General features: G+C 41.6%; 2 protein-coding genes across 2 annotated transcripts; one reads left to right on the forward strand and one right to left on the reverse strand.

Moving 5' to 3' along the window:
• Nucleotides 1-4,544: 4,544 nt before the first annotated feature.
• NDUFA8 (NADH:ubiquinone oxidoreductase subunit A8) lies at nucleotides 4,545-6,820 on the reverse strand. Its single transcript, XM_082492527.1, has 4 exons — nucleotides 6,717-6,820; nucleotides 6,448-6,611; nucleotides 5,280-5,445; nucleotides 4,545-4,786 (listed from the first exon to the last, which is right to left on the reverse strand). Exons 1-4 carry the CDS (start codon nucleotides 6,765-6,767, stop codon nucleotides 4,649-4,651), a joined length of 519 nt encoding a protein of 172 aa, XP_082348653.1. The 5' UTR covers nucleotides 6,768-6,820; the 3' UTR covers nucleotides 4,545-4,648.
• A 136-nt stretch (nucleotides 6,821-6,956) lies between these two features.
• Nucleotides 6,957-20,666, forward strand: MORN5 (MORN repeat containing 5; the record flags this gene model as incomplete). Its single annotated transcript, XM_082492799.1, has 5 exons — nucleotides 6,957-7,003; nucleotides 7,112-7,259; nucleotides 7,602-7,713; nucleotides 8,633-8,764; nucleotides 20,587-20,666. 5 exons carry the CDS (start codon nucleotides 6,957-6,959, stop codon nucleotides 20,664-20,666), a joined length of 519 nt encoding a protein of 172 aa, XP_082348925.1.
• Between the last annotated feature and the right edge of the window lie 610 nt (nucleotides 20,667-21,276).

Raw genomic sequence — 21,276 nt, forward strand, 5'->3', positions numbered from 1 at the left:
GCCAGCCCAGCCAAGAGCACAGGAACACACAGGTTGGAATCCTTTTGTTCAGGCATCTGCAACACACCAATGCAGACAAACGTGATCTAAGCTATTTCACAGACAGCGAGGGCAGCAGCGATGGGGAGACGCTTGGGATGCAGGCAAGACAGAAGAGCTTTTACCTTATTAAATGCTCTCATTTCTTTTCTTTGAGCCCTTATTCCTGGATCCAGTCGGGTACAGCAAAACTCTCCATGTCCCAGCAGCTTCTGCTTCTGTCCCAGCCCTGCCATAGCCGGGAGCAGCTCTCAACCCAACCCCCGGGGCAGACTTGGAGCGCACAGACAACGCAGCTCTCCTCATCGCCTGCTCTCGCTGCGTTGCTCTCATCAAGCACAGACATCACACACGAGAGGAACCTGCACCGATCCATGCGTTAGGCTTGCCAAAGCTTTTTCAACGCATGAAAGGGAGTGGAGGAACTTGTTGAAGCAGAAAGAAACCAAAACCAGGAATAACCCCTGCACCATCAAGCGAGCTGTGTTGCTGACCTGCTGCTGGGGTCTGGGAGCCGCCCCCCTGCCAGCACCCACTTCTGCTTGCGGGGCTGGTTTACTGCCTTAATATCCAAAATAACACTACAGACTTTTTGCTTCTAGTTTGCTGTTCTCTATTTTCTCAGATCTTCTCCCTTTGCCAAAAGTACTTATTTGTACCACGCTCAACCATGCAGAAACTGTCTTAGAATGGACTCAGATCAAGTCCCCAGCTAGAAGGGCACACATGAAAAAACATAAAACTATTAACAGAAGGGCAAGGTTGCATTATTAAGACCACTCAGTACGGTCATGTCTATTCTTAATAAAAAGAAATTATGTGTTTTTACCTGAAGTTAAATATTGCAATTAACCTGCTTCCTGTGTTTGCCTCTCACACTGCTAGCATTGACCCCTCAGTTTCAGAATCCTCCTGTCCCCTGCAGCACTAGGGACACCCCCTTTCTGGAGTCAGAGAAACAAATACAATCTACATTGGGATTTCCCAACCTCCTCCATCAGCTTTGGCTCTGCCTTAACTTCCTCAAGTCACACCAAATGTGATTGAGGTGATCAGAACGTTTTCAAACCACTTTTCTTCCTCTTCTCGCTTCATACTGAATTCAAGAGTTTTCATATGTAGGAAAAATCAAGTTGAGACAATGTTCAAGTGAAATTTGCAGCAGAGACAAAAGACCTAATCAAGTTTCTATCAGCAATACTGAAGGAGCCTTAGGACTTTCAGGATGGCAAAATCTTCACACAGATGCCCAAGATCAGCTTAATGCAGCCACAAGGGGGAGTCTTAAATCTCCTATTAGTATCCGGATGGATTCTAGTTTCAGAACGCTTCTAGTACAAGAGCACACAGCAAGCTTTCAAAAGGATTTTACTAAGTTGTCCTGAGCTCCACATTTCTTCTTTGGCTTTATAGGAGTATCCTTGTTCTGAAGGTAAAGGTTCTTTAAAATTATGAATCCTCGGTATACACGCAGGTTTTTGTTTTCTTATGAATGGGGGAAAAAAACCCAACCTACCTCATTTATCCATTCTAGAAGCATATTGCAATTGAAGGCTGAGGAGTGCCAGAACGGTTTTTGCCCCTAGCCTATCTCAGCTTACAAATGCTTGAAAGGCTAGTTCCACCTGAACTGACTCCTGGGAGTCGCTTTTTTATTGGGGATGATAATATGGATAATATGACATGCAACACAACTATGAAACTGGCAAGAGAGCTCACTAAAACTAATTTCTTGCCACCACTTGCTCAGATTTGGAGGCTCTAAGCAGAGTGGGAGTTGCTGTTGGGCTCTTGGCCTTTTTGGCTGACAGTGCACCTTCTGCAGCCCTTTTGCTGAGTTAAGCAGAACCATTTGAGACTAGGGTACATCAAACCGTCAGGTGTCTTGGAGGGGGACTTTCTCTCCAGAAGGATGCTGCTGCATTATCGCCACACAATTCCGCTGCGCCAGAAATGCGCACTCCTACTGTACTGAGATTAGAAATTACACTAGGATTTTACTTTTCCCATCCATAATCTGAAAGAACAGAGCAGGTTCTGCCTAATCTAGCCCACGGTGTGGCGAGCTACCACGACACTGGCTTAAAATTTTCTTAATTTGACACATGTGATTAGAAGCTCTGGCAGAGCTATGAGCCTACAACATAACAAATAACACTTTTCACATCGCCAGTAAAGTATCTGTGTTGAATCTGTACGTGTCTGCTCTGCATCTGCCAAAAAGATGTCAAGATACATTCCTCAAAAATACCTTTATGGTTTTTACTCAGTCTTGACATTCACTTGTTCTAAAGTTTCCAAGAAAACATTACAGCTCCAAAGGGGGCATCTATGTTTGAGTAAAACCACACAACAATTTTGAACAGAAATAGCTACGTACAGGCACTGTCCGAAGCACCAAGAAACAGACCTCTGGCAACGCTTTTTCACAGAGATTCAGCCAACAGATAAAAACAAGAAGCAATTATCTCAAAGAGGTTAATGAAAGAAGTGCTCACAATACAGTTGAATTCTCCTTGACTTTATCACTTCATTGTCCTCCTCTTCTGTTCTCTTTTGTACATTCACCTGCCCACTCCTGCTTGAAACTGAAGCGGGGATCCAGGCAAGCAGATAGTTGATTCTCATTTTAAAATGTGGCCAATGCATCCCTACCCGATCAGCCACCCCTGACCTAAGAGGTAGTGGATTCAGCTGTCATGAAACAGACGAACAATCTTAAACCTTTGAGGCTGCAGCATAAATCACTATTTTTTTTCTTTGCTTACAGTACTAGCTAACTTAAGGTTGGGGTTCATAAAAGGCTGTTTAAAAAAAATGAACCCCTATTTACACATGTCATTCTTTTCAGAAGCAATTTAATGGGAAAAATACTCTTTAATTATGATTAGGGGCTGACTACTGGAATGCCCATGCCTGTTTATTCAAAAGCAGATGTTCAGCAGTACAATGTTTCATACGTTATGCTGACAATAGTAAATTATTAGCAAAACATAGTAATATCTAAAAAGCCTTTCTGCGAGGTTGCCTAACTGTTGGAGTGGGTCAGCAACAAAAGATCAGATGTGACACGTGTTAACATCCCAGAACAATTTATCCTCTACTTGGCCAAACCTCATTTCATTCACTCAGCTGAATGTAATTAGACCTCAAGCTTGTCCTAATTTCAATCTCTGCAGAAAAGGGGTTATCTTTCTCCAGTAATGCGTGGCTGCTCTGAAATGCTGGCAGTGATCTGGAAGGAGCAACTGCAAAAGTGCACACCGTTTCACAGATTTAGACAAGGAGCTGCTAAGACAGTACGATACGCACATTAAAATGCAAACATGTATGCCATAGCACCTGCTTTGAGTTTCAGTCAACACACCCAAGCAGAAAGTAGCAAGAACCCACGAGCCACAGTGCACGAGCTATTTTTAGATAAATGTTATACCATTTTCCCTCTAGCTCCGTGGATCAGAAACATATGCCACAGCTACAGACCATTACAGTTTAATCCTACCCCAAAGCATGGAGATGGTAAATCTTCAGATCCTAATAACGGCTACACTACTCAAGGAGCAATGCACTGTTCAAGACTTTACTATGGTTCAGGCTAAACCATCTGGCTCAGAGCAAGCTAAACTGCACAAGTCTTTGTGAAAACAAGTCCATTTACTTTTTTCTGACCTTTGGAATAAGGTTCTTGCTATTGGGTGGAAGTCGAGGAAAGACTAGATCTACTTCCTATGAAACATATGACTTAGATAATGTAGAAAAGATAAAGAAAGCTGACTTACTCATCTATCAAAAAGACTCTCACAGTGAAACAATGGGAAGGATCTGCCCCAAACCCCACAAGTCAGAGCCTTGAGACAGAAGACAAGCCACCTTCTTCCACTGCTCAATGGGACAGGAAGATCCTTTAGGAGGTAATGTTTCCACTGTATTTACACCACCTTTAAGGAATTTTTCTGATGAAGTAGCTTGTGTTCCCCCAGCAAAAATAAACAGAACAAAAAAAAAACCCAGAAGCCACTAACCAAACTGCATGAGGAATGAGTAGATGGTAAGTAGAACAAGGACCTTTATGTCAGAAACAGTACTGACCTCATACCTAGCAAAAGCCACATATTCAGACTAAATCCTTGCTTCAAGACAGATTTTAGGTTAAACCTATACAGAAGTAGTCCCTCAGAAAAAAACGCACAATTCTCAGTTGCAAGACTAAAAGAAGACACTAACAACTTGTTGGTTCTCAAAGCTTCCTCGATCCAAGTGAGTGTTCTCAGTAAGTAAGTAAAGTTTCATGACAGTTTTTGATTGTTTGAAGCGGTAGTCAAAAGACTCTGGTTACATTCATACACATCTCAGACAAGCCTGCCAGCAACTGACATTACTAGTGTTAAGATGGTCCTATGGGCTGTATGGCTGCAGAGAGCACTGTGTGAAACAGGGAAATACATTTTTTTTGGTTGCTATGATGTCTGAGTATGTTTAAAGAAGACTACTAAGCCATGTAATGGTTTGGGGTTCTTTAATGATTAAAGTTATACCCAATGTATACTGGACAATTTACATTTGCAAGCAATACATCTTTGCACTTCAGTTACAGCACAGTTTGCCCACTTTACCAGGACCAGAAAAAGAGCCTACTGCCAAACTGAGAAGGCTTCAGCTCTGCTTCAATGGGTGGATTTGGCTCTGGTCTAGGTCTAGAGTGATAGGCATTCTCAGGCATAGGACGGTCTGTCTTCACTTTTGTGACCTGGAAAGAAAAAAGAAGAAATGATACAACTTCTCAAAGTATTTAACAGAAAAGCTAGATTGAGTCAGAACTTAAAGGAAGAACTACCAAGAAGTACCAAATTACACACTGTTGATTTGATGAGAGCTCCTATCTCCAGAGTACTTCTAAAAAAAAAAAAAAAAAAAAGGGAGAGGAAGGGCATTTCACTCATAACTACAGAGTAGTTCTATGTGTGCATGAACTTCACTCCTAAAGAAAAGGTCTCTGTGCTAGGAAGAGCAAAAACATAACAGTAAGTGGCACTGTCTAAGAAAAGTTCAAATCTTCTGGGAAAGCAACCCTGGAGAACACTGACAATAGTCTTGACTTCTAGTAAAGTTCACAAGCTTCCAGTGTTGAGTTCATGAATCACCTTCCGGTCAGGAGAAGAGTTTGACACCTGGTCCAGACAGAATGTCCATAAGAAGGAAGAAAAGAATCTGGCTATCTGATCAAAAAGGTATGAAGTTACCTTAGAGAGCTGTCCCAGATCAGGTCTCACCCAACCCAATTTCTCCAGCACACAGTTATCAAATACTGCCTGCTGCTTTCGGCATCGACGGAGCTCCTGCAAGTTGGTATAGTCAATGCATGTCCAGTACTCAGTAAATGGCTCTGCACAGTGCGTCTTAATCTTCCTGTAAGAAAGAGATGACAGAAATTTAATGTTTTTCTCTCTCCCTCATTCAGACCTCAACTTGTGATAAAGTGTTTTTGTAGTTTTAAGCAAGTATTTCTCAGGAACATTTAAAGTCTTCAGAGAATTCAGTATTTGAAGCATCATTAAACAGAACTTCATACCAACACCAGTAAGATTTGTATCACTGTAGCTACAAGGAGGGATAGCAGTAACTTAACTAATATGTGTAAGGTGTTCTTGCTAGGTAAATGTACACAGCTCCTCCATATGGAATCCCTATTCTGCCAAGTAACTTAGTATACAGTACAGAATTCTCTAATGCTTCCAAATTAATTTGGTGTCTCATGCTCAAAAAGACATGCTTAGGACAGAGGTTTCTGATTACCAGCTGCTATACCAGAAGTGGACATACTTTGAGCTAATTAAACTAGGCCTTTTGCTAGCAGCTTAAGAACACAACACAGGCACGTGCCTTGATCTACATTTTTGGTCAAAAGAGGTAAACTGTGTGTCTACCTGAGCTTTCACAGTAGTACACCCATGAAACAGAGAGGAGAGACAATGCAAAGCAGAGGTCAGTTTCCTGGATTTCATAACACAGATGCAGAAGCAGCAAGCCTTCCGCTGCCCCCCAGTATTCCTCTGCTAACCTAACAAAAACCTGAGCCACCTACTCTGGAGCAGAGGCCATGGAGCTTCACATGAAAGGATAAATTAAAGCATAACTAAATAAATAAAAGAAAACCAAAAAGGGAAGAGCTTCTATTCTCAAGAGTTAAAAGTTCAAGAAGGAACAATAAATACTTCGAAGGCCATGGTGGTAGCAGCATTTTTAATCAAACCCAGTGACAGCCAGCGCTCGAATAACAAAGCTCGGCAAGCACGAGCTACACCGGGAGACCCCCCGAGAGACGTTCACCTTCAGGGCAGACGAGGGCCTCCGCGGGCGGTGGGAGGCGGGCGGCCGCCGGGGGAGCCTGGCCGGGGGATTCCCTCTCACCTGAAGAAGTCGAGGGCGCACTCGTTGACCTGGCGGCCCTCCCGCAGGCACTTCCGCGGGTCCTTCTCCTCCCAACGACACAGCATGAACTCCTTATTGGGCCGGTCGCACTGCGCGCCGTAGTGGTGGGCCGCGGCCTTCAGCACGGCCGAGCTGACGCTCACCTACAGCGGGGCAGAGCGGCAATGGGGGCAGCCCGCCTCGGCGCCAGCCCGCCGCGCTGCCCCGGCGGGGGAAGGGCCCGGCGGCGGCGGCGGGGGCTCACTCACCTCCTGCACGTCGAGCTCCTCCTGGGAGGGCACCTGCAGGGAGCCCGGCATGGCGGCGGCGCCGCTGCTCTCCTTGAGCTCCCCTCAGCGCCCGCCCGCCACCGCGCATGCGCCGCCGGCAGGGGGCGGAGAGCGCGTATGCGCAGCCCCCGCTGGAGGCGGGGCTTTCTGTGTTTCCCCCCTCCCGCCGCGGCGTTGCCATGGCGACGTGGCCGCGCCGCCGGGCCGGGCCGGGCTGCCATGGAGGTGACGGGCGGCCGTTACAGCGGCGGCACCCTGCGGGGCAGGTGGGCCCGTCGGGGCGCGAGGGGCCACAGGGCTGCCCGCCTCCCCTTCCCTTTCTCCCTCCTTCCCTTTCTCCCTCCTTCCCTCCCCAACCGCACTGTCTCTTCCAGGATGGAGGGACAGGGCTCCTACACGCTGCCGACGGGCACCGAGTACCGAGGAGCGCTGAGGGACGGGATGTTTGACGGCGAGGGAGAGCTGCTGTTCCCCAGCGGCAGCACATACCGGGCGGTCTGGCACCGCGGGGTGCCCACGCAGGTATCCCGGGCGGGGCGGGGAGGGCCCTCACCCCCTCGAGGGGCCTCCACCGAGGGAAGTGGCCCAGCTGCCAGGAAGGTTTTTGGGGTGAAATATGGGGATTTCCGAGCCAAGCCAATTTTCGGTCCCCTTGGCGGCAACTCGCACCCAAGCGTGTGAGGGAGCGGCTGCTCAAGGCCCGCTGTCCCACAGACGCGGTTCTCAAGGCTGTTGGTGCCCGAGCTGACCCGTGCGCTGGCTCTGCTCCGCTGACACGCAGTTTCGGCAGTGGGAACGCTAACCTTGCTCGCACTCCATCCATCCATCATGTTTATTAACTCTGTGCTCGAACATGTTTTGCAGGGGAAATACACTTTTGCAGATGGTCTCGAGTACAAAGATAAAAAATGGCATTACTGTGACGGCTACGACAGAAGATTTTATACAGAAATCTGTTCTGGTCTTAAACCAGCAGGTACTGAATTGCGTTTGCGATCCTAAGAGTCTGGAAGGAATTAAACTAACAACTTTGCTTAAGAAAGATTAATTCGGCTACATGAGTAACATGGAGCAGAAATGCTCTGGCTAATTTCAGGACCCGACCATACGGCGCTGCCAGAAGAATGCCGACACCGCCTTCCACCACCGCAGCGCAGGATGCAGCATCGCGCCTACAGCGTGGTCTCTCCTGGAGTGATGACCCGCAGGATGGGGCTCTGTTATCTACAGCTTTTGATATCCTGATTAACCCTTTTATACGTTTCGCCTTCACTGCATTAGCAGTGTGGTTTTAATATAGGAAAGTTGAGCAAAAGCAATTAATTTACATCCAGAACATCAAATAAAATTTGAATGCATCTGTCCCATGTAGCTTTTTAGTAGATACCAAAATAAACATTTGTGTCCAGCCTATATTTTGCTAAAGACTTTTATAATATTATTATTTGTCTGTACTCAAAAGGTGAAAAGATTTATAAGGACCAAGTGAGTGAAATCTGTAACATAATACATAAAATACTCTTCTTTATACATAGAATATTTTAGCGATGACATGTAGTTGTTCTGTGAGGCCAGCAAGACTCTCCTGGCCCCATTTTGGAGTTTGAGGTCCTATTTGTAATGTTGGCTTAGTGGGCTGAATCACAGGACCGTGAATGAGGAAATCAAAGTGATATCTTTTTATCACACACTTTTTGTGTATGGATTTTTCCATTTTCATTTTCTCCATCTGCAAAATTGGCAAAATGTTTTATAAAATTTATTGTAAGGTAACTGCATTGATTTTATAGCAAATGTCATGGGGATGTAATGTTTGTTAGTTATCTTGATCAAAGGAACAAATGCAAAAAAAAAAAAGGCAAAATAAAGCAAACTCTTCGTTTTTTTTTCTTCAGGCATTTCTCAGCTTACAAATCTGGATCCTCCCAGAAAAATCCCAGAAGGATGTTACGACTGTGGCGATGGATTCTATAATCCTGAAACCAGAGTGATTATTGACTACAAACTCAGGTTTCTGAGAAATGCAGGTATGATTTACTTCTTCTGCAAGATAAACTGAAATAAGTTTATTTGTCATATCTTTTAGGATGCATGATTAAAGATAAAACATAAAGAATTCCATTATTTGGTTCTGTTATCACTGAGCTAAAATATTTTTTACTTATTTATTTTTATTGGCGATTTATGTATCCCCAGAGTTGTGTAAATCATATTTTGCAAAATTACAATGAAGTATTCCCAAGCAGATATGAATATTTTATTACCGTTTGGTATGGTAATCTCAGGAAAATCTTCAATCTCTTCCATTATGATCTCAAGCAAGGGAGTGGTTGTAAGGTGTACATCGTTGATCCTGAAAGCTAATAAACTCTGTGTTGTGAACCAGCAAAGTGCTTAAGTATCTGCTTATGTCTACATGTTAGAATAGTCCATTTTATTGAAATGAGTCTTAGGGCTATGTTTAAATGCCTTACTGAAAAAGAAACTTTCTTGTCACCTTGTAGAGCTGTGTTTTGAGTACAGTCTGGCATATATTGTGTCTTGTGGATGAGTGCCCAAATTAATAAGCCTTGCGGAAAATTACTTCTCATCAAGCCAAAGGAGAAACTTTTCAAATTAAAAACACACAGAAGATCCCCAAACAGTTGATACTGGAATAACACAAAACAACCTGAAGCAAACGCTTTGTGTTCTGACTATTTAAGCTTTGTGTTTATCACCTTTTTAGTGCAGATTTTTTTTAAATGAAAATGTTTTCTGAAAGCAACCACCCACTCACCCCACTTTTTTTTTTTTTTTTCCCCAAATGTCCAAATTGCAAGACCTGGTGTTTCTAGAAGACAGAACATTTCATTTTCAGTGTGCCACAGTTTAACAGTTTTGTTGCTTGGAAACTCCATTTTTCTGCAAATTTACTACTTGTTGAAAAAAAATCTGCTCAGCTCTACTTTCAAGAGCTGTTATAAGTATGCACCGTGATATTGGAGGAGGGAAGTGAAGGGGGGCTTAAATGAATTGGAGATACCATCTGCTATAAAATATACCCTATGATACATGGCCTGTTTTATAAACGTTGAATAAAAACTGATCTAGATTATTACAAATGGCATTGATCCAAAATACTGGAATGCAGTGGGCCTACTGATGAGGAAGATAAGCAACATGCTTTCCAAAAACACAGGAACCTACACAGATTAGTACAGGAGGGAACGCCTTGGAATTCAATTTATTGTTTTTTAATCTGTTCTTTGAACTCATTGTCCTTTATGACATTTATCTCAAACCCTACAAATTATATCCATCAATATTCACTAACCAGACCAGCGCAGCGTGCAGTCTGACGGAGCCGTTGGAGATGTGCTTTGTGTGGCCGTTCCATTGAGAGCCCTGTACACAAAGTTAAACTTGTTGATGTGAGTGTGAAGAAGGAATGTGTCATGTAGGCCAGACCCTTCCTCTCAAGAACACGAATACAATTGAAAAACCCGGCACTTGTTCAACATCAGAGGAACTCTTACCGCCCCAGGAGAGATGATTCAGGGCACAAGGCCACTGCAGTAAAGAAAAAAAAATTAAAAAAACCCAGCTGTAAGCAGAAGAAACTGAGGAAGAGGCTGGGATGACAGGGAACAGATCCAGAATTACTCCATTATAGGTTGGGCAGGAAGAAGCAGGAAAACCTCCAGGCTTCCAGCCAAGTCTTGAAAGCATCAAAAGCAGATGGTAGGAAGCATTCAGGAAGTTCTTACAACAGCTTGACAGGTTTACCAAAATGACACTATCTTCCTCAGGTCTGGCAGCAGGCTTTCAGAATACTCCACTTCTCACCTTTCACCCTGGCCCTATTATGAAGCAGTTTCTGATTGTTTCTTGGTTGTTTGTGAAAGAGGACAAGGAAGCATACAGCCTTGGCACCGACTTGCCAGCTGCCATTCCAAAAGAGAAGAAAATACATGCCATTAGAAATTACTGAGTTTGCTTCCACCACTTCTTCGTCAAGATGAGAGTATGTAGAGTACTGTAGAGACTCCTGTTAAATTTGGCAAGCCTTGCATTTCACTAGCATGGAGGTCTGATACTCATTTACTTAAAGAGCTCTTACTGTTAAAGCAGTGCAAAGGCCCATCATGAAAACATAATCGGGCCCAGGGAATGAAATGACAGCAACAGTTTTGTTATACGTTTTTATCTAGCAAAGTTTTCCAAATTCTCATTACAATCTTGCAGTTATTACTCCGTCCCTAATCCTCTGTTTCCTCAGGGATGCTCAAATTTCTCTTGATTCTCCATGTGTTCTTCAATCTTTTCTTTTTTCCAGTATTGCAAAGTACGCAAAATTGGACGCATAAATAAGAATGGGAATGCTTATTTGTAAGAAGATACATTGTTTATTTTTAATAGATACTGGGACTAGACTCCTGTTTCACTAGGAGTATGACTTTTTCCCCCTCTCCCCCCAGAAATAGGACTCTTGGCACTTTTGTAATAGAGTTTAGTCAATAGAATGGTGGCAAATTTTCCCAATTTGTCAGTGAAAAGTAGAAAATATATGGTGTTATGTTTAATGCAAAGCAGGGAGGTACAAGAATAGCAGTGAAACTCAGGTTTTAGGACACCCAAATATCAGAGAAGCCCATAGCTTTCAAAGAGAAAATACCACCAAAAATAGATTTTTTTTTTTCTACTGAGATGGAAAAGATTGTAGGAGATTGCTTGGGTCACCTCTCTTTTGATGAAAAGCAAAGATACTTCTGATTAAAATTGCCCTGTTTCTCCTATGGCTCTCCCAAGGATAGATTAAATAATATAAAACATGCTTTTGCTCTTTGTAATATGAGAATAATTGTGCTACTACTTTCATATTCCATCTTCAGGTTTAATTAGTATGTGTATGGTGCTTAGGGTAGCTATCTATATTGCAGTCAATATTACCTGAAATATATGCATCTCTTCATATAACATCAAGAGCAGGAAGACATAAAACCTGCCTTTACACTAAAATCTCAGCCAGGTAACTGAATTTACATGCATGTTATTAAGAGCAGGATTAGGCCCGGAAAACCAGGACAAGTGTCTTATTAAGAGGAGAGTTTCTGGTGTTGCTGCAATCCCAAGCCAGCCAGCAATCAGCTTAGGATTTCTACAAGCCTGAAAGTCATATAAAAAACAGCAGGAAAAATCCTGCTGCTTCAGGAATCATTATGAGCTGAAAAGGTCAAGATTCAAGAACATTATTTTATTATCGTTTAGAAAAGTCTGGGTTTAGACTGTCTGAGGTTCCTCGGTTGTGAGGCTGACCCAACTCCGCAGGCAAGGGTACGAAGCCATTTTAATTCTAAGCCTTAGTAATCACAGACTTACAGTTTCCTCACATTGTTACCTTGGGATGAAGGTTCTCATGCTTGGTCTGAAATAATTTAGAAGCAAAATTTTTTGGAAAATCAGCAGCAATGTATTCATCCATTTCAGGTTTATCCAAGTATGCAAATCCATGAGATAAATCTCCTACATTTAGACTTTTTTGTCTTACAACTCAGATCTGACTTGCACCAAGTGCTTTTTGGGAAATGAAGACTTTGACTTGTCTGAAAAATGTAGTTGAGAAACAGAGCCATAACCACTCAATAATTACGCAGGGTAATATTTCTGTACCTACCCTCATGTACCCCAAATACATGCAGATGTTTGCGTGCTCTTTCTCATAAACTACTGGAGAACTGGGTGTGGGATGAGGACCTGGCAATTTTTCAGGCCTGGAGAATTTCTGGAAAAAAGACAGCAAGTTTAACTTAAAGTCAACTGTGGTGCAGGAAAAAAGATTGACTGCACTTAGGGATCATGCACGGAGCTTTATTCCCTGTTCTTCTTTGAAATTGCCCATTCTGATGATGGAGGGAGTGGATGAACAGCCTGATTCCAGGCTAGTCCCTAGTCATTGCCTAAGAATGTGAGAGTTGTTTTGGCAGATGCCCTCAGCAATGGAGAGGAAAGCCCCAGCAATACACGTACAGAGGGAATATAGTATTTTTGTTCGAATGAATTTAGCTTCCCATAGATTTAAATGTCTACTTATAACGCAGGACTATTTAATCTTTTGTACATTTGTTTCTTTTTTATTTGACTTAAGATACTGAATTTAGATGAGGTTTAGTTCCTACATATTGAAACTCTTAAAAGCTCTTCAAATAATTGTTCTTTGGATACTTGTTAAGCTAAAGAAATCAGTTTTGATCGGCAGTAAAAGTTCATGCTATTTTAAGTGCAATGCTATAGCTATTTTCTGTTGTATATTTAATCATTTTGAATTATATGTCATGTAAAAGATTTTAGCTCTGGGGCATTTGCCAGATGGCTGATTCTGCATTTCACACAACAAAAGAAATAATGTTTGTGTAAAGCTCTTAAAAATAGTTGGTAATCAGTATATTCTATAACGAATAGGATCCAGACCTGTTTGGAAAAAAAAACCAGCTTTTGCAGAAATTAATTTAGAGGATTTGGTCTCTACCTCTGGGCTCTGAACAAAACAAATTGTGTCTATTGTTTGCTGATTTTTTAACATTTAACAAGTTAACTGAATTGTAAATTTTACTCATTTTTATGTTAAATGCCATTTATTGCAATCCATTGATCTTTTTTCTCTTTACTTTGGCTGACAAACTTATTTCTGAAAAAAGGGTTTTGTAAAACAGAGCCAATACTACTCTCCGTTATACCAGTACAGCATACGAATGTGAGTAGCCCTTTGCTTTTCTTGCAACAGCTGAAGTGCTCATCCTTTTTACTGCTAACTGCTCTTTCTAGCCTCTTTGATTCATATTTCTCCAAAATCCCATTGCAAAACATATTTCCTCTCTCTGCCATGGCACTCAGATTCTTTTCTTTGCCCATAAGGCTCTACACAAGTCCACACAAATTCACCTTGTGGTCTAGTCTCCTCCACTTCCTACATACATCCTTGCATCTAGTCCCAGTACATAGTTTTTCTGCCCACATTCATACAATTCCAGATTTCTGGTACTTGCTTTTCAGACTCACAGCTTCTATGATAGTCACAAGATTTGAAAAATATTACATTAAGTGCAAGCTTAGAAATGGTATTATAACTCTTTCATCTGGATCTCCACGTGTCGCTCATCTATGTCTTCCTATTTTTTAGTTAGATAGCTTTTGTCCTGCTGTGAGAGCTTTTGGACCTAAATAATCTGCAATGCTTAACAAATAAATTAGTTGAGGAGCCAGATCTTAGAAGGAGGAGAGGCAGAACGTTAGCAAGTATCAAACTGAGGACTGCTGAGTGGGCAAGGCAAATGAATGAGTATTGGAGTGAAGATGGCAGAAGAAAATTTAGCCTACTTAATGTAAGAAGAAGATCCCAGACTCCTATGAGACGTAGCTTCATGTCTATGCTTACTCTACCCTAAACACTTTTTAAAATGTTGGACCAATTCTCCTACCCATCACATGCTCTTTTCATATCTTTTAGTATAGAAATGTGTTAAGATCAGGCACATTTTGAATGCCATTGCAAAAGGCATACTTATTATGTCTTTCTCAGTGTCAAAGTCTACTCAGGTGACAGAGATGTTGGAGACTTCTCTGTGTAACCAAGAAAATTTTTTTAGATTAAATTTGGCTTACGTGTTTTCAAATAAAATATCCTCCATTCAGTAAAATAGATTATGAAACAATGTAATTTATATTCAATACTATAACCAACAATGGTGATATTAATATATGCATCACCATGTAGGTTACTACAGTAATTTCAGTAGCTATAGCTTTTGCAGATATATTGTTCCTTGTGGTTTCCTGGTCTTAAAATACTTATCGTTTTGAAAACTGTGAAAGTTTCAGTTCCAAATAGTGGCATGCCAAGAATAACAACTTTGTTTGTGTGCTAGCCATCCCATTGTGAATCCATTAGATAGGTTATACACAAGTCTTATGGGCACTTACATTCAACCATACAGTTCATGTGAAAACAAGTTTTACAAGAGATGGAAAGTTCATTTGGGGGCCATTTTGGAATTACAGTAATTAAAAGTAAATGGAAGGGTGAGAATTTGTGGGTGGAAGCAAAGGTTAATTGAAAACATATTTTCCATTTTCTTGCCAGCCTTGATGTTGGTGGGGTTGGGTGCAGTAAGGAAAGTGGTGCTAGGGACCTGGAGGGGACAGTGGAAATGAGAGGGGTGTGCCAGGCAGAATCCATGGCTGAGATGCTATCACATGTGATTGTAATTGTGTAGTGGAAGAACATGATAAACTGCACTGCGGGTGATGGGAGGAGTCAGGCATGCGAAAGAATTAAATGATATTGTTGTTTACAATGGTCTGTGTGTGATTGGCCCTCTGCAAACAGAGAGGAAACTCAGCTCTTGTTCAAGAATTGTCTATTGTAAACACGCTCCCTTACAAACCATGGTCATGGAAAGCTGCTCTCACCACATGGCTGTGTCCTCAGGGTAAGCTGGAGCTGTGAGCCTCTGATTGTCCCGAAGGAGGGAAGTACCAGGGCACATCTACTTCCCTCCTCGCTCGCATAGCCTTTAACAGAAGCGAGAGTGACCGAAGGGACGATGCACACTCATGTCTGGTCCCAGCTCACCTTTGGACAGAGGATCTGAATTTTGGAGTGCATCGGGGAGTGCATCAGGCCTCCAGTGTAGACAAAGCCTTTAAGACACCAGGAACACATACAGCTACAAAGTGGGGTATGAAGACCTAACATAGAGTCAGGCAAGGTTTTGAAGGTGAACAATGTAGGTTTTTTCCTTGTGTAAGCCACTAAGTATTCTAATATCAATGCAGTACATCTTCCTGTGCGCCTCTAGGTGGTTTCCTGGGAAAGCATTAGTTAAGAGGTCAAATCCGGAAGCCTACACGATAGTACTGCTGTTTGCTGACAGTCTCCACTCTGCATCATGGCAAACACCTAAGCATGCAGAGTCCTGAGAAGTCTCCCACAGCTGAGGTTTCCATAAGCAACACAGAAACATGATAGCTAGAAGCAAATAATTCTAAACTTTGCAATATGCATTTAATATAGGAAGATTAAATGCACCTAAATTACAGTGTATTTTCAAGTCATCCCTTGGAAGCACCCTGAAGCAAGCCCACCCTGAGTTTTCAGCTGTTTCTAATCCCATTTGAGAGATAAATCTGGAGTGTGTAGTTGGGGAAGTCTCTTCTGCCACTACTTTTAGACTGAACATCGAAAATTAGACAAGTGGTTTTGTTTTGCAGAGATGTTGAGCCAAAATCCACTTATTTAAATGGGCTGCAGTTTGAGCTCACCGTGGAACGCACCTAACAGCATTTTTGACAGACACCTGTTTGGAATTTGCTGGCATTTGGAGCTTCCCCTAAAGCCACCCAAAACAAGGAATAAACTTGCAAAACAGTATTTCTTAGGAAGAACTAATTTTGAAATGGGCTACTTACAGGAGCACAGTACAACTAACAGATTTAGTATGGTCTTGTTTGCCTAAAAAGACTCTGTCCAAACTGACCTGTTGACTGCGTAGACAGGAGATCGGTAGGACTCGCACCCCTGGTTAATCAGCTACTGCGGGCAGATGCTGTTCCTGGGGATCAGTCGTGCAGGTGGCTACCAGGGTTGGCTCCATTTGCCTCCGCCCGCTTAATGAAAACAGCCTGAATTAATTACAAAAATAAAAGACAAGCTATCCCCGTTTGGGCTGGCTGAAGATCTGGCCCACAGTATTCAAAATATATTTTGTGGGTGCTAGAAAACTGATTTTAGTTTTGATGGATACACAAGAAAACAATTCAAAAGAATCAGTCAATACTTACATTTATTCTTAACAGTTCATCCATTAAGATCTCTTGCTATGTCTCTCTGTTTCAAGATTTCAGGGATATGTCATGATAATAATCATTATATTTCACTAACTTTGGAAGAAATAACTTGTTAACATTTACTAACTGAACAGGGATACACCAGATTGCAATAAAATTTTCAGACAAAGACTTTTTTCTTTACCTTCAAATATCAACATGGTTAGTCCTGTTTCAGCAAAGTCTGTTCCATGAACGTATATTCTACTGAGGAAAATCTAAAAAAATTGGTAAACTTTTAAAGATAAATATGCTGACACAAAATTCAGCATACAACATAAGCATACAAGAACCCCATACTACCTAATTGTGCACAGGGTGATAATTTACCACTGATTAAAGAGTTTGTATTTTTTTCAAATCTTCTTTAAAGGGAAAATTACTTCTGAAGGTGAAGATGTGCTTAGACAATCATATTAACATATTCAAACAATTGCAATTTGCAAAATAGTAATTACAACTCACTATCTGGTAGCATTAATCAAACTTCAAGGTTTAATTCCATTTTAAATATTGATGAAATGTGATTCTCCAATCTAACCCTGGTGTTGCAGGGTTATGGAAGCAGCCAGTGACAGAAAAAGAGGAACGTGTAGTTAACAAGCAGCTGCCACAAAGAAGGATCGGCATCTGTGATTTAAATTGTTAGCTGCACAGTCAGGTAGAGTGTAAAAAGGGTAGTCAAGAGGCTGTTAAGTCCATTGCTGCCAATTACTAACAATCAGGGAGGAGCTTTAAGACTTGTTCAGTACAATAAACCCAGTTTGTCTTGTTTCAGGGGTTACTACTGAAGAGGTTGCAGCTGCACTGATTCAAATAGCCCTAAAACTACAGTAATTATCAACCAGTCTTCTTTAGTGTAGCAAAAGTATGTTTTACCATAGCTTAACTCTTTACATTCTAATATTTCCCTGCCTCTTCTCACATAGCTAGCCCTGGAGCCATTCTCATCTCTGGGTTTGTGGTTCTTCTCGCTATGCTGGACCAATTCTTTCATTTCCCCTTACCCAGACCAAGGACCAGTAGTGCGGTACGCCTGGGTTGGATGGCAGTTCCATGGATTTGCTTTAGGTTATTTTTTGGAATATTGAGTCTATATATTACATCTATTTTTCCTTCTCATACACAAAGTTGAAATTCATATAGCTCATTCAGTTTTTGCATCTGATTAAACTACATGCAAATTAAGCAGTGCTTATGAACACGTATTTAATTTGCATGGGATCAGATCACTGCACGAACTGAGACATTTTGGGACTGGTCCTGAGAGGCTAAAATCCTTAGAGCAACCTGCCTTGTGTGCTTTCCTAGGAGACCATGAAAACCCAGAGTGCGGAAGGAAACAATCTAGGCACACCAACGATGTGTTGGAAACCTGAAAGCCAAGTCAGCATCTGCCTTTCTTAGTGCTTATAGCCTTGATGCTCAGCTAAGTGAGCGCTATAGATTTCTCACTAGAAGACAGACTGATTATTTCTGGTACTCAGGTGAGCTGCGTATATCTGTACGCAAATACCAGCGAGATAGTGGTGATGTATAGCGTGTGTCAGATTTGTTTATTCCTTCACCATGGCAGAAATAGACAAAGTTTCATTTTCCTGCAATTATTACAAGCTCAGATAAACTATTTTTTTTTTAGTTAAGGCTATTCCAGCTAAAATCACAGAGCTACCCAGGCTGGACAATGTCTGTTATAGCCGAGACTCACGTGATCCCGTCATTACCGTGCTGGAACACCTAGTGCATAGAACAAAAGCCAGCACATTGATTATGGCTGTGATGTTGTTTTAAAGAAAGCTTAAGGACCACATTTGCATTCCTGCTGCAGCCCTCAGTGGAATCTCTGCCTCTGTAAGGATCGTGTGGTCTTTAAGCAAGGTTCAGTGCTTATCTTTTTAATTTCCCTTCTAGCATATTTTTCAGCATTTATTTTCTCCAGGTTTATACCTGAATAAGAAACGTGCCATTAACAGGGTATTTTGTTATGGACCTATTAACTCATAGGCATAGGGAATAAAAAAGAGATCATGTCAGTGAAACACTGAAAGAGCCGAACTTAGCTATTCTATCCAAATGGTAACCATTTTTCAGTCATTAAAGCAAGCCTACAGGCTGAGCTGTTGGAACAATGGCAGTACAAGTGTGTTCTCCAGCCTATTCACGGTCACTGGGGCTCTGCTTAAAGGTGGGCACTTGCCACCAAACCCCAGCTTTTGCAAGCCAGCACCCTCGAGTGGGAAGTGAGAAGAGGGTCAGTAGGCACAAGCCAGCACTTTGTCTGGAAACCAGCGACTGTATGCAAAGAGCAAACTGGAGAGCAGGCTCAGGCTCTTAGGGAAAACCTCCTGAGATTCACCAGCCTTCCTGACTACCGGTTGTCAAGGGTGGCAGACGAGTGCTGCCCTTCAGACAAGGGACAAATGCCTTGGCACACGCTTTCTTTTGCCAGGATGCCAACAGAGCTGTGTGTGAGCAGCACCTCAGGGGAAGCGAAGGCGTGCACTCAACTCACTCGGCCAGGAATGAGAAAAAGGGGAGGGAAGAAAAAAAAAAAAGGAAGAAAAAAAGGAAAGACAAAGCAGACTTGATTCAAAACCCACTGCAATCACTAAGATTAACCCACAAGCTTGAAGACTTGCATCAGACCTGATTTGTCACATACCCTTCTGTGAACTTTCACTTCTCAGATCAGCACAACTTCATTCCCAGGACCTTCCTACCTTTTGCATTTCAAATGCTACTGTGTCACTTTCACTTACAACTGTACAGTCAAAAGATCTCCATGAAAATTTGACTCCTTACAAGCAACACGCCTCTTTCTTGATCTCTTATGACCCACCTAAGCAGGGCGCTCAGCTGTGCGGGGCAGCGGTGTGTAGCTGGGATTACATGCTGTGCCAAGTGATGGTCACAGCACCGCGACTACAGCCCCTTCAGCTCCATCTTTCTTACAATCATCTGTTCTTTCAGGTAATAAGGGCTGCTATAAACCCCTTAAAATTTAGATGGAGGCAGGTTAGACGCACACATCACAAGCAGCTAATATGAATTTGCTAAGACAGTGGTAAACACAAGAAGCAGCTCTAATACATTTCATGTATATAAAAATAAATACAGGTATTGTTTTAAGTAATACTTTGATTTTTTTTGAGGCTTTTTGAAGTTTGTTTTTCCTGTTCTGCTACACAGATCTCTCTTCCCCTACACAACCACAAAAGAAAAGGCTGCAGAACACTTTTTGGAGACAAGACTATTTAAAGCCCTGGAATTAAGAAGCCACAACTTAACATTTGCCAACTTATTTTTTCATAATCATACACAAAATTTCTATTCAAACTTTGCTGGACAGTTGTTTTTCCCTACATTATCTTTGATTTTTTCCCTTCAAGACTGTAATTATACTCCAAGAATAAATATGACAGACATGAATACTAACGAGGGACACAGGAGATGGTCTAAAATATGTCTATCAGCCACTATATCAGCTTATCGATACCCGTCATAATGTACATTTCAAAAACAGCACTGAAATAAAAGCTGGAAGACAAGAACCTAGGTTTTGATTATAGATTTTTCTTCACCTTCACTTTTTATAAACCAACAAGCAATGCAAATGCAGAATTTTAAAAATGTGTATCTTCATTTCTGATAGTTTCAACATATCTCCTGCATATCTACTGCCCAAAAAGTCAAAAACCAAAATATACATGTGTAAATCTCATAGTTCCGCCCAAGCTAATCTTATCAAACAGACGAATAATCAGAGTCATTGCCATAGATCCAGTACCTCCTGCCTTGACAAATTCCAACACAACAGCACACAATCTTTTTAAGGAAACAAAAAAAAATGTGTTCTAAGAGATGCCAATGGCTAAAAATGGATTTATTTCCCAAACAAAAAATTCCTTGTTTGAGCTGGACCCTAGTGATGCAAAGAGCAGGTCTGACATGGTGATATTTGGAGTTCTCTTTATCTCCCTTTTAGATGATGATGAGCACGAATGGATTGTTCGGACCTGCCGGAAAGCTTGGGATAAAAGGATTGAACATAAACCGAAACCATGAAAACAGTTTTTGCCAGACGATAATATTCCAAAGCAGGTAATCTGATGCACAATAAATCTATTTGTCCTTGTGGGTTTGTCTCACCCTTTCCCTCTACAGGAATATAATCTTGTCGTCATCTTTGTCAGCACAAACAAAAATGGAAATAATCATTTAATCAGTCATGCTGAGAAAAAGCCATGGAAAAAAGCAGACTGTACTCACAGTAATATTCCTGAGAGGTGTGTAGTGTAGTACATATACACGTTATTAAGCCTGAAAACAATTTGTTAAAAAGAGTGCCTCAGATTCAGTGAAGTCATTCAAATCCATCTTAATCAACATTATTTTCCCAGATTTTAGTTAGCTGTCCTGGTGAATTCCTTTCCTCTCTTTTTGCTCAGTACTTTGATATTGATTGATCATTGTAATAATGTACACCAGAGGTATTCTTTAATGACTGGTTTGCTAACTAGGAAATTATATCCATTTACTACGAACGTTTGTTGAACTCTCCTGAAGCCAGAGTTTAACAAAATAATAAAAGAGGAAAACTGGGTGGGTTGCTGCTTGATTAGTAAGCCAGAAAGTATTTAAAAATAAAATAAAATGGAATTACATCATTTTCTGG

This window comes from Vanellus vanellus (genome assembly GCF_965231255.1).
Source record: "Vanellus vanellus genome assembly, chromosome: 18".
Taxonomy (NCBI): domain Eukaryota; kingdom Metazoa; phylum Chordata; class Aves; order Charadriiformes; family Charadriidae; genus Vanellus; species Vanellus vanellus.

Bases quoted from the DNA above. Each gene is read 5' to 3' on its own strand.
- NDUFA8 (XM_082492527.1), bottom strand. From the start codon at position 6,767: ATGCCGGGCTCCCTGCAGGTGCCCTCCCAGGAGGAGCTCGACGTGCAG. The intron at 5,446-6,447 runs GTGAGAGGGAAT...TCTTTCTTACAG, and splicing joins TGCGCCCTCGACTTCTTCAG to GAAGATTAAGACGCACTGTG. The intron at 4,787-5,279 runs GTAACTTCATAC...TTTTCTTTCCAG, and splicing joins ATCTGGGACAGCTCTCTAAG to GTCACAAAAGTGAAGACAGA.